At 49.6% G+C, this 13288-nt stretch overlaps 1 protein-coding gene across 2 annotated transcripts in view; it reads right to left on the bottom strand.

Annotated features, from left to right (window-relative positions):
- Nucleotides 1-13288, bottom strand: part of CACNA2D2 (calcium voltage-gated channel auxiliary subunit alpha2delta 2) — a 208987-nt gene that overhangs the window by 123380 nt on the left and 72319 nt on the right. For both annotated transcript variants that reach the window (XM_039733882.1, XM_039733883.1), the window contains exon 3: nt 2956-3072. In XM_039733882.1, coding sequence (XP_039589816.1) covers nt 2956-3072 — 117 coding nt within the window. The remainder of the gene's footprint in view (nt 1-2955; nt 3073-13288) is intronic.

The following is a 13288-nucleotide window of genomic DNA, read 5'->3' as shown; positions in this document are numbered from 1 at the left end:
TGGGGTAGAATTCCCCCAGGATCCAGGTGTAGTGCCAGGTGGAACAGGTGGGAATTGCAAAAACATCTCCCTAGGAGTTGTTTTGTCTCATGATGAGACTGTCATCTGATGTGATGCTCTGGAACAAAAAGGGAGAGACAGCATCCAAATAACCAGCCCCTTGTAGGTGCTTGATTTTAGGAAGCAATTACCCTCTCTGCCACACACCCCTGGCTCCAGCACACCTCCAAAATGCAAGTGGGAAATCAGAGTGCTCTGTTAGTGCCAGATCCATGCCACAGTGTGCACCATGGCTGTCAGGGCCAGACGGTTCAGTTTCCTTGCGTTTGATTTCTGCCTCTTAGAAATGCAACACACAAGGTAAGAAACTGTATTAATAAATGCTCTGCACATCGTTTAATAAAGACACATTAATATTTTCACTTAGAAACAGAGGAGAATAGGTTCTTTGATGACTGGACTGAATCACCACCTAATCAGAACAGGGCTCTGAGCTGTGCACCATGGTGTGTGCCCAAAGGCTTGTGAGCACCTTCCTGCAAAGCCACTGAGGCCCAGGCAGCAACTCTTCTCTCTCCTGCAGCAAAGGGGACAGGGATGTCTCCTGATGGAGTGAGCACATGAGTGACAGGGCAATTCATACATCAAGGAGAGATTCCATTTCTCCCTCCTCACTTGCCCTTGCCAATACATGGAGTCCCACCTGATTCGGATGCTGAAAAATATGTTTCAAGAAGTCATCATCACTATTGTGAGTCATGAGAGAAGAGGAGGAAATTACTCCAGGAGAGATGATTCAACTAAAGGGAGAGTTGAGACAGATGAAAACAGACAGGAGAAAGGAAGGAGCTATGGGAGCCCCACTGATTGAAAGGAGCTCAACAAAATGTGGGAGAAATTTAGAAGATTCAATTTCTCTTCCCCCATCAACTTCCTCGTTTCCAGATTTTGTTGTTAGTACCACAAATCCAAAATGTCAAGAATTTACATGGAGACTGGGTGTAAAAGTCTGCTCCACCTGAGAGTGCACTCTGAAGGAGTCCTCTTAAAAGACTGATTTAGGTCAAGGGTTCATTGTTTCCACTATAAAGACAGCACCATGTGCTGTTACCTAACCAGCACTGCCAGAATCACTCCTGTGACAGGCGAGTCCTTCACAGCACACCAGAGAGTCCTGCCCAAAAACCCAACAAAAAAGAAAGACAGTTGGAAGACAAACAAGGTTATTTGTACCACAGGCACAGTTCAACCCTTGATCTAGCACCAAAAGATGCACAAACTCTCTATAAGTCTGTGTGACTCAGAGCAAAGGGCAAAGAAAAACAGTGTGACTTGATGAGCTGAAATTCAAATGTCACAGTGGAACCACTCAGCACATCACGCTGTGTAACTCAGGGTTATTACCCTGTGCATCCCATGGGAGCCACGTGCTGTCCAGGTGTGGATCAAGATTGCTACAACCTTCTCTCACCTGTGTCTTCTTCCAGCATCTATAGGTGCTGCACATCTCTGGAACATTTAATATGATATATGCTCAAGTATGCACACAAACTATATGAGCACAAGGATGCAAGTTCATGTTAAGAAGAATATTGGTCTCCCTGATTTTCACTTCCACAATCCCAAATGCAGTGCTGACAGTTTACACCTCTTTAGTCCCACTTCAGCTCCTTCCATTCAAGCTAAAACACTTTGTGTGAGTCCCAAGCAGGATCATTCTTTACTTCCCAGAGTAAGAAATTGGGTAAACAGCATTCTTCTTCACCCAAGTTCCTACAGCCACCATCTTTGTCAGGCACTGTGGACAACCTCACACCATCTGGACACTCAGGCCAGATTTTGAGCACCCTTGACTGAGGTCCTGCCTTGAGTCTTGAGACTCCCCTAGCCCACATGGGTGTCCTGTGATTCCTGCTGCATACATTCTCCCAACCACTTCTTACTCACTGTGGAGAAAGGTCACTTCCAAACCCTCACTGCCTTAGTTACACCTCAGTTACTGCAACATCCCTTCTCTCACCTCAGCACATTTCCCCTCTCTCAGGTTGAAAGGTGACCAGGTGTTTTTGGCTGCAGTGCCTCTGTGGACACATCAGCTGTGTTACCTGCTCCAAGGCTTCCCCTCGTCCATCACCCTGCAGACACCCTTCCAGTGCATCCAGCTGGCCACACTGCCAAATGCCCATTGTACAATGCCAGTTGATGAAATTGTGTTTCAGAGAGGACATCTCAGCTCCTGGAGGGGAAGTATCCACCCCCCTCTGCAGTGGAGAAGGCTGTCCCCCTCTCCAGGAAGGCAATTACCTGTCTCTGCCCCAGCAGCAGAGCATGGCCGTGCTGCCACCCTGCCATAGCCACTGCTGGGTTTTACTGAGCAGCACCATGGATCAGGTCACCTTCCCCCACTACAGAGAAAATGACTTAATTTAAGGAGTGTTACAAAATAGCACAATGGATTGGAAAGGTATGCAGGTACCCATGAGGGCAACCGACCCATGCAGTCACAGAGCTCAAGTCCCAGGCACCGGCACAAACCCTTCAGGCACATCATCTCCTAAACAGGAGAGGCTCCACTTGTCCAAAGCACTCCATGAGTGATAGCAGGGACACTGCAGTCCCTCTGCTTCCAGTACACCCCCAGTTGAATGACTGGATCAAACCTGCTGTCAGGCTTTTGCTGTCACCTATGTTCTTGTGGCAGCACCTTCAGGTGTTTGCATGGCGGTGGGAGGAGATAAAAAGCAAGGAGGTACCTGGAGGACATCCCCACTGACACATCCTTGCCTCACATGCTCCAGATGAATCTGTCCAACTGCAGGATACAGTTCCCAGCAAAGGCCACACAATCACAGAAATCACTTTGAAGCTGAGATCACACTGCTGCAGCAGCATCAACTCTCTTGTTTAAGCTGAGCATGTCCATCAAAGGACCAGCACACAGGCCCATCTCCTTACCTTTAAAGCACGGACTTTCTTGGCCAAGAGGCTCTCAATGTCCCCCGCGACCTTCTCCACCAATTTCCTAGGCACATTCTCCTTGACTTCAAAAAGGCTTTTATTGTCATCGTAGATCTAAGAGGGGAAGCAAGAGAAAAAGACAGTCAATATTAGTGAGGAGTACAGCAGTCTTCCTACAGAAAGCTGATCCTCTAACAGAGAATTTGAGCAATTTGGATTAGGTAACAATATAAGCTTTGGAAATGAGGGGAGCAAGAGAAGAAAGGCTTTGCAACCAGAAAAAACAGAAATGCAGTCAACCTGCTGTCCACACCACTGGCTCTACAGCTGCCTGCTTTCATGCTTGCAGGCAATGGGCATCCCACCTTCTCACTCAAAAGCTGAGCTGCCCATCCCTGCCTCTGCTGAGCCACTCCTGTGGCACAGGCAGAGCCACCATGCTTTCTGCTGTGCCCTCCCTCGCCCAAGGGCATCCCCAAAGCCCACTGACCACCTCCCCAAAGCCACCTGCTGAGCTTGGCAAGTGCAAGCCCAAGTCCCTTGGCCAGGCTGTGGTGGGTAGAGGCACAAATCTATACCAGGATTATCCTGAAAGGCCAGTACAGTTATCTGTATTTGAATGTTTGCACACAAAGTGGCAGCAATGGCCCACAGGCACATCATACAACTGCAGGGAACAGCCCCAGACCCAGGAGGTGCTGTTGGCATCAGCACTGCCTCAAGAAGAAGGGATCAGTCCCACCAGAAGACTTCACAGCCACAAACCCCTCAGTCACCTCCTCAGATGATTTTGTGACTTGTTAACTCCACCTGCCTGCAACCCAGGTGCAGCCAACACAGGGTCAAAGGGAAGAGTTTATTGCCATCACCTGAAACTAGCAAAAAAAACCCCAACTCCTCAGGCCTTATCTTTTCTTGACTTGTTAACTCCACCTGCCTGCAACCCAGGTGCAGCCAACACAGGGACAAAGGGAAGAGTTTATTGCCATCATCTGAAACTAGCAAGAAAAATAAATTCCTCAGGCCTTATCTTTTCCTAAGTAAGGTACATGAAGAAAAACCACAAAGCAAATAGGATTCTGCTTCTCTCTTTATCCTCAGGCTACTTGCAAATACCTTCAGCTCCAGACATGGAGACATATGGGAACAGAGAACCTTCCAAGGAGAGCTGGACCTCCCCAGGGAGGTAGCAGACTCCACGCTTAACTGCAAATTCCATGCTAAGCATGTCTGGCACCTACCCAAGCTTGCATGATCCCTAGGAGCTGAATCATGCTTCCCACGGGACCAAACCCTCTCTTTGCTGGAGCTTCATCACAAGTGAGACTCTGTCTGTAAGTGGTGCTTTGTTGCAGACCTTGCCACGAGGACCAGGGTGGCAGAAGCAATTTCCCATGACACATCTGCTCTGGGTGTCAGAGCAGCACCCAAACACAAACACTAAACAACCAGCTTCCACATGACAAACATGTACCAGAACCTCCTCCATTTCACCCAGGACTGAGGAGAGGCTTGGCCAGAGGCACCCACCAGGCTCACACCATCACAGCTCTTTCTCTTGGTGGAGCCAGCAAAAGTAAAGGTGCAGGCAGGCAGGTGCCCAGGATCTGGATAGTGGCACATCACACAGCTCAGGCACATGATGAGACCCTCTAACATGCTGGGAACTACTTACTGCCCTCTCTTCTTTCTCCAGACCTTATAACAAACTGGAATAGACAGCAACGCCACTTGCTGAAGACAGCTGACAATGAATTCAAGAGCCAGAGCAGAGACATTCCCCAGCTCCAGTCTCCCTTTTCCTTTCATGGGTAAACAAAGCAGTTTCTGAGGCTGTCAGAGGAGTACAGTGAGAGACCAAGCCCAAGGCTGCCCTTTCAGCTGTGCACAATCCCTCCAGACCTACTGGGTTAATCTCCAGGCTTCCACTTTGCTTTTTGCAGCTCTCGCTGGGGCCCCTGCACTGCCCAAGCTCCTCCTTTCTTCCATGACATTAGGAAATTTCTAACAGCAGTCTCTTCCAGCAGCCCCGTGTCCACATATACCATTACTCCATTCTAACTCTACTCCAGCAACTGCTTTTTTCCCCCCCAGAAAGCCCCAAGGGATTCAGGTCGCCTGCCCTGGCTGCCAGAAGAGTAACCCATGCCCCACCCTCAGTGGGGCAGCACCCAAAAGGCTCAGATCTGGTAGTTCCTGAGGTTTCTGCAGAAAACAGAATTTCTGTGAATTTTCGTGGTTACTGACTTGCAAGAGCATGGCCCATGAGCCAAGAGCCAGACATGTGTGATTGTTCCTGAGGTTTCTGCAGAAAACAGAATTTCTGTGAATTTTCATGGTTACTGACTTGCAAGAGCCAAGAGCCAGACATGTGTGATCCTCATCTGACTCCTCAGTCCCTAAGAGACACATGGAGCATGGCTCCAGCACCCTCCCCAAGGCTCTGCTCTTGCCTGCTCCACACCTGCCATCCTTCAAGGAAAGGCAACCCTACAACCTGATTTGTCTGAAATGGGCTTCACCCAAATCACTTCGGTCCCAAACCACCCACACTTCACATTAATTTGGCAACCCCTGCGTGACTCTGTGGGCACAGGGACTCCAAAGAGGATGCTTTAGTAAGAGAACACATTTAAGAGGAATCCTCAGACTCAAGAAGAAATTATTTTATAGAATGGTTTGGGACCTTAAATACCATCTCATTCCAGCCCCCTGCCATGGGCAGGGACCCCTTCCACTATCCCAGGTTGCTCCAAGCCTTGTCCAACCTGGCCTTGCACATTTCCAGGGATGGGGCAGCCACAGCTTCTCTGGGCACCCTGTGCCAGGGCCTCACTACCCTCACAGTAATTAATTTCTTCCTAATATCTAATCTCAACCTCCCCTCTTTCAGTGTGAAGCCATTCCCTCTTGTCATGTCACACCATTGCCTTGCTCAAAGTCCCTCTCCAGTTTTCTCAGAGCCCCTTTAGGCAGTGGAAGGGGCTCTAAGGTCTGCCCACAGCTTTCTCTTCTCCAGGCTGAACACGCCCAGCTCTCCCAGCCTGTCTTCACAGCAGAGGTGCTCCAGCCTCTGGTGATCTGCATTGCCCTCCTCTGCTCCTCCTCCACCTGCTTCTTATGTTAAGGGTCCCAGAGCTGGATGCAGCATTCCAGGTGAGGTCTCACCAGAGCAGAGTAGAGGGCAAGAATCACTTGCCTGCCTTGACCCTTTGATGTGGCTTTTGATGTGACTCAGGATAGAATTTCTAGATGTTCTTCACATCTTCACAGAGCTCCATCACAGTCTGAGCTTCAGATCAAGAACCTTGTATTGCCAACAGCACATCCTGCACTAGAGAAGAGCACCCCACATTGGCACAGAAAGGGTTAAGCAAGGAAAGCTCGACACAAAGCAATATTCTCTCACACTCTTTTTTTCTCCCCTTGGTAAGGAACAGCACAACAAAGTCATGTGCTTGGAAGATGCAGGATACCTCCAGCTGAGCAGCAGCAATTAGGAAAGCAAAGAGGAGCAATCTTCAAGGAGAAAGCTTTGGGTACAGAGGGAGTCCTGACATTACTATTTTCCTATTATGAAACAGAATTGTCTCCTATTGGTTACGGACAGAAACGGTACCTGTCCACCGGGGAGGAAAGAACAGAAAAGGAAAGCAGGAGCTGCTCCTCCAGCCCCCTCTGCAGCTGCAGAGCTCTGCAGTCTTCCTGGCTGAACAGTTCACTGGCGTTAATTAGAACAATCCAAGACAAATTAACAGTGACCATACGTGCATGAGAACGTCCCAGACAGGCAGGGGAATGAATGGTGGGGGCTCCAGGGCTTCAGGCAATTCAGAGAACTTCACAGCCTCCACTGTAGCATTTTGCTCTGGGCTGTTCAGAACGTGGCCAGGTTTTACTTATCTAAGGTGACATTTCCCATATTGGGTTTTTCCTTGAGCTGAATCAAAGGGAGGATTTTCTGGCCAAAGACATCCTGAACATTCCTCAACGATAGCAAAAACCTTTAGTTTTGTCAAGATTAGAAAGCAATTCTCATTGAAATTCTCCTGTGATCCAGTGCTCTGGGACCTGTTTTTGAAATTAGTAACACCGGTGACCTCAGAGTCAAGGAGCTGCTGCTTGTGAGTCCACGTTCGTACCCTCGCACCCGGCTGTGCCACACCCTCGGGGAGAAGGGCTGCACCTTGTGTGCTTTTGGCAGCCTGGGTTTTACTTGGCAATGCCTTGAGCCACGAGCCCCATCCCCTCACAGCCTCCCTGCCAGGCAGGGCAGGTGGGTGGCAATGCAGGGACACCAGCAAAGCCACATGCTGCACTGCTCCAGCCACGCCGAAACAAGAAGTAACACCCTTGTGTTAGTCCTGCTCAGTGTGGCTGGCAAAGCTGAGATTGCTGGGCAGGAGAAGGGCTGTAGAGAGCCCCTGAGTTACCTACAGAGGGAGCAGCCCTCAGGCAGCACAGAGGAGGAAGCTGTTGTTCTCAGACAATGGGGATTGAGACCACATTGTGAACTGCAATCTCAATAAAAAGTCTGGGAAGGGCTGAAGATGGATGCAGTAGCAGAAGATCCAATCCTGGCAGTGGAAAGGAGTCCAGCAGTGGATGCTGAGAGTGAACTAATAAGTGGCAAGAGCAGGGGGAAGTGGGAGGGAATATTAACAGCAGACAAACAATAGAAAATACTGAGCTGAAACAAAAAAATAAAAGCAAAGAAAAAAAATAAAGCAGTGGCAGGTGGGGGGAAGAAAAATCCAACTGTTCAAGACAATCTGCAACATGAAAAATTTAATCCTAAATACTCCTAAGCATAGTGCAATTACAAACAGCCACAAAAATTATTTAAACCAGCTCAGAAGTGCTAAGTGGCCTCACTTAAGAGCAAAGCTGGTAACACAACCAACTGTCAGCACATGTTCCTAGCAGCACCTGTACAGCCAAGGAAGGAGATCTGATACTGCCTTGAAACACTCATTCTCTAAATTCACTTGTTTGCCTTGCTTCTGATGCACAATAAATGATGTTCATCTCTGCCTTTAATTCCCTCTGTGCCTATATATTCAGGGAACTGTCAGAATTCAGAGAAAGCATTTTCCTCTCCCCAATTCCCTGTGAGCACACCCAGCACCATGAAACTTGGCAGCCTGAGAAAGGAAAGTGTGCAGAAATACTCCCATAAGTGCAGAAATCACCATTTGATGAGCTGCCATGAGAGGGCCCAACACCTTCCCATGGGTCAAGGTATCCAGTGATAAAACGTGAAGGAAAATAACAAGTCTCAAGAGAGAGCCCTGTAAAGCACCACCAGAAAGTAAAACTTGTCTCCTCAGCCTCCCCTTGCCAACTGTCTTCAGCCTCCTCATCTAGGATGTGAGGGAGGACACTGATGGGAGGGCAGGGATGTGGGGTACACTTGTAACCCGAAACAGAGCCCTCTCTTCTCATTCCTTCTATCCCCAGCTCCGTGTCACATCTGCCAAGAAGAAGCCCTTCCCCAAAATCAGAGGGGCAGCCCTGCACTGTGCTTGCACAGCATCACCTTCCTCAAGAACAACAGCAAGCAAAAAGCTGAACCCCAACAGAGCACCTGGTAACCCCAGCAGCTCTCAGCCCCTCTGGGCCAGGATAGAGTGCACCCACAGCTCAAACCCCACCTGGGGTTTGCTCAGGACCCAGCAGGGAGAAGCTGTGGTGCTCCAGCTCCTGCTGGAAAGGCATCTGATCTGGGTAATAGTCATTTTTCAGAAATTAATTTTTTTCTCCACCCTGTATGAATCCAATACACCAGGTTTGGACAGCTGCAGTCCAAACAGCAGCGTTTAATCACAGTGCAAACCTGGCATGTTTGCAAAAGAGCAAAGTACTACGTGCAGCAACAGAGAGGCTGCCTTCCTGCTCCCAGAGCATCCTACCTCAAAGCTGGGGTGCTCCAGGTGAGGGAGGCCAAAGACTAAACCACATCTCTGCAGGTACAAGAGCCACCCCTACCTAAGATAGCCTTCATGCCCCAGAAATGGGGCTGTGCCATGCCACGCCCCACAAAGGCCAGCAAGCAGGAAAACAAAAGGGTTTTCCCAGCCAGCATTATTATGGGAGGCAGGGAAGGTCTCTGTTCAGGGCTATACTTCAAGCTCCTGCAGCCAGCCCAGTGCCTGGGATCAGTGTTGTACAGTGACCCAGATATGGTGTCTGCAAAGGGAATTCATCGGTACCGCCAACAGTGCAGCAGGATCCCTGCCCTGAGAGGCACTGCTTGCTCACATGCTGGTCTGGAGCTCCAGGATCTGTTGGTTTCCCTCAGACAAGCATCAGTCTGGCCCCTTTTGAGTCCTGTCTCACTTACTGGAGGGTCCTACCATTTCCCCACAGCTCAGAGTATGAGAGAGAAGGAAAGAGGAGAACCCTTGGGCAGATTTCCTTTTGCCTTGAGTACACAGAGCGGACCCCTCTGATGAAGTGGGAGCTTTGAGGAGAATTGGCCAGTGGTATAAATGACCAACAAGAGCACTGTGAAATGGTTAAGGCCAAGCACGGAACACTGTGGCTGGGTGACAGGGAGGAAAAGGAGTGCCAGGCCCCAGAGATCCTGCTGGAAGGTGGAGACTGTTCAGGGCCATAGGCAGAGAGCAGAGACAGCACGATTTCCATCTCACCCCTCATCACTGCTGCACCTACTGCTGTTAAATTTCATTGTCTGGTGCTTATAGCCCTTGCAATGATGGTAATCATCGTGGTGTCTGTGTTACATTAGGAGGATGTCAGGGGCAATCGAGCAGGCAGTGATAAGAGCCACAGCGGCCTCGCTGACAGCCCGCCAGGACGGGCAGTGCTGCCGTGCTGCACCTCCTGGTCACACACCACTGCAGGGCCAGGGGATGGGCACTGGCACAGCAATGGCCTTCTGGAGAAGCAGGGATCAGCCAGGAAGGTGCTAGGTCCTGGTTTTCTCTGTTGAAGACTCACAAGGGGAGCAGGCAAAGGGAAGCAGCTGCAGGTGAGCGCTGGTGCCACAGCTCAGAGAGGGCTTTGCAAATCTACCCCACACCAACTCCCAGAGCTGGTACCATGGATGCCACCAGCCCTGAGGGCACAGCTCTGTGAGCACAGAGCCCAGGTGCCCATTGGGAGCAGCGTGGGCAGTGGCTCCTCAGAGCCCCAGCTGGCCCCTGTCACCAGCCCTGCCTCGTCCTCGGCGCAGCCGCTGCTCCAGCGCCTGCGGACGTGCTCCAGCACGCAGGAGGAACAGCTTGACATTTACTAACCCCAGCTCCCTCTCCTCAGTGCCATTTCCCTGCTGTGCTCCATCCTTCCACCTCCCTCATAAAAAGCAAGCACCCTCTGAGCAGCTCTTCACAGCCTTCCCGCAGAAGCAGGACAGGGAAATGTGAAGTTTAGTTGCTCCTCAGGGATGGTCAGCTCTAATTGAAGCAAACAAACCATAGAACCGAGGTCTCTCTAGTTCACTAAAGAGCCTGCTAAAAGGCAGCAGTACCACAGAGAACATGGGGGAAGAGGGAAAAGCAGCCCACACCACCAGGGGTGGAGAGGTGGAGCTGCTCCCGTGCTGTCCATCCTGCCCCAGCACCCGCGCCTCCCATCCTCTCTGGCACTGGCTGGACTTCTGCTTCCTCAGCACAGGATCACCAGCTTCTAGAGCTGAGACTTCATCCCTGCCAGCCCCAAAGCAGATCTGGGCCTGCTATGCATAATTGAGCAACTAGGCAGGGATAAAGGGCTATGCACGGTTAGCCTGGATTATAGAAAACCTCTCCCAGCCTGGAAAGCAGCTTTTAGTCTTCATCATCCCAAACCCTTGTATGGGGAGCTCTCAGAGCAACTGACCTGCCTGGGTGTTTGCAGAGAGTGAGAATCTCCTGCAAGGAAATTCAGTATCACACAACTTCCAACTTGGTCTTCTCCTTTCAGATAAAGCGCTGCAAAAATAAATTGCTCCACAGTTGGAGACAGAAGGTCTCAACCAGGATGGGAACTCTGCCCAGGCATTTCTCGGCACACTCACAGCCACTTGGATGGCAGGGGCATTGCTGCCAGGTCAGGGCACAAGCCCCCCAGAGCCTGCTGTGCTAATGTACAAGAGAGAGAGAACAGCTACAGCTTCTCAGAAAAATGCCCAAATGCAGTCAGACATCACATGATCTCTAAAAATACAAGCTTGTACAGTAAAACAGAAACAGAAAAACCCCAACCTGATCCTGGAGTCTGGCTCCTCTCTTTGTTATGTGGGACATAAGAAAAGCTCCAGTAAGGAAAACAGTATTTTAAAAGGTGCCTCAACTACTTTCCTTCACGATCTGTTGAAGAGGAAGCCAGTTTATATTATGTCCACACAAAACACACCTACTTCAGATCAAAGGCATTGAAATTGCACCTCAAATGCCCTGGGTGCATCCTAGGAGGGGTGCTGTCACAGATAAAGATGTGCTATTTCACTAGATTTCAGGGTGGATATTGTGAAGAAATTCTTTACTCAGAATGTGGTGAGGCCCTGGCAGAGGCTGCCCCATCCCTGCAGTGTTCAAGGCCAGACTGGATGGGGTCCTGAGCAACCTGATCTAGTGGAAGGGGTCCCTGCCCCTGCCCAGCATCCCTAAGAGAGTGAAGAAGATGAAAATCACTAGGAAAAGATAAAGCAAAAAACATCTCTGCTCCTCAGATCCCTCCCAGACCCCATGTGGTTGCAGTTTTGCCTTTTGCACAGCTGCTGGACAGTTTAAAACTCTGTTTTCTTTTATTCCGCTGCTTTTCTCCCAAGGCTAAATGTTTAGGACACTGAAATTACAAAAGCTCATGGAGACCCAAAATGGGATCTCACCAGACTCCATTTCCCTAGCAGTGAGCAGGATGAGAAAGGGGCCACCACTGCCCTGAGAGAAATGCAAAGCACTTCACCAGGCTCTCCTGCAGTGCCTGGAGCAGGGCTGCTGCAGGTGGGCAAAGGCTGCTCCCCACCCCCTGCGAGTGCACCCAAAGCACACACAGCCCTTTGCTCTGCACTGAGTGATGCAAGACTCCCAGATCCTCAAAGACTTGACTTTAAATAAATAACCAGACCTCTTTCCCAAAACAGCTTTATCTTCCTTGCCAGAATGCTGTTGCTTTTTGTAGGAAAGACTGTGGAAAAAGGCTGTGCAGCCTCTAACACTAAGGCTCCCAGACATATTTTGCAGGCTTCCTTTGATCAACACAAGAAAAAGAGTAACAATTAACCCCACACTGCCTTTTATTTTTATTGATGGCTACCACTGGCCAAATTCAGCTCTCAGCTGCAGTGATGCAAATTTGGGATGACTCCACTGACATGGAATTAAACTAAATCTCTTATTAGAGCTAAAGCAATTGAAATCTAGGCCAGCATAAGTCAGCACTGTCAACAGTTACCCCCACAGGTTTCTGCAGAGTAATGATCTATTTTAAAGAAGCTGAACTTTTAGAAACAGCAAATTTGCAATTCTCTTGATTTACCTTCTGATATAGGTGTTGGGGCTCTCTCTGCACTTCAGACATTCACATTGACAAGCTTTTCTCCCTAATTTTAAGCACTGGAAGCATTTCTGTAAAGGCACAGGCTCATTGGAAACAAGACTGGAAGACATCCACGTGTCCAACCCATCCCCTCTGTCTCACTCAGGACCCACCTAACAGCTGTTTACAAACTCTGCTCTAATCCGCTGGTGGTGGAGAGCCCAGGCTTCTCTGGCTGATATCCTTTAGTGTTTTTGTAGAATCAAGCATGGTTTGGGCTGGAAGGGTTAAAGAACACCTTGTTCCAACCCCTTGCCCTGAGCAGGACCACCTTCCACTATCCCAGGTTGCTCCAAGCTCTGGCCAATCTGGCCCTGAGCACTTTTGGGGATGGGGATGGGATGTACCCACAGCTTCTCTGGGCACCCTGTGCCAGGGCCTCACCACCCCACAATAAAGAATTTCTTTCTGTTATCAAATGTAACTCTGCCCTCTGGCAGTGTGAAGCCATTCCCCATTGTCCTCTCAGTCCAGGCCCTTGTCAAAAGTCCCTCTCCAACTCTCTTGGAGCCCCTTTAGTCACTGAAAGGGCAGCCTGCTAGAAAGTCATTACTGGTGTTTAATATAAACTCCTCTCTGTTGTGGAATAGGCTCATAAAGCTTTGCCTTATCACCAGAGGATATGGAGAACAGATTTCCAGACAGCTTTCTTCCACACATTTCCAGACTCATTCTTTTTCCTGCTAGTGCCTTCTGCTCCCTGTGCCAGTGTGGTTCAGGAGCTGTAACAAGAACACACCATGTACTGGAGATTTTAATAAAGAGGTGACCCTCTGCAAAGTCGTTT

The sequence above is a fragment of the Passer montanus genome, unplaced genomic scaffold (assembly GCF_014805655.1).
Source record: "Passer montanus isolate IOZ18808 unplaced genomic scaffold, ASM1480565v1 scaffold9, whole genome shotgun sequence".
NCBI lineage: Eukaryota > Metazoa > Chordata > Aves > Passeriformes > Passeridae > Passer > Passer montanus.
Note: the sequence above shows the minus strand (reverse complement) of the source record. Positions and strands in the feature narration are given on the sequence as shown.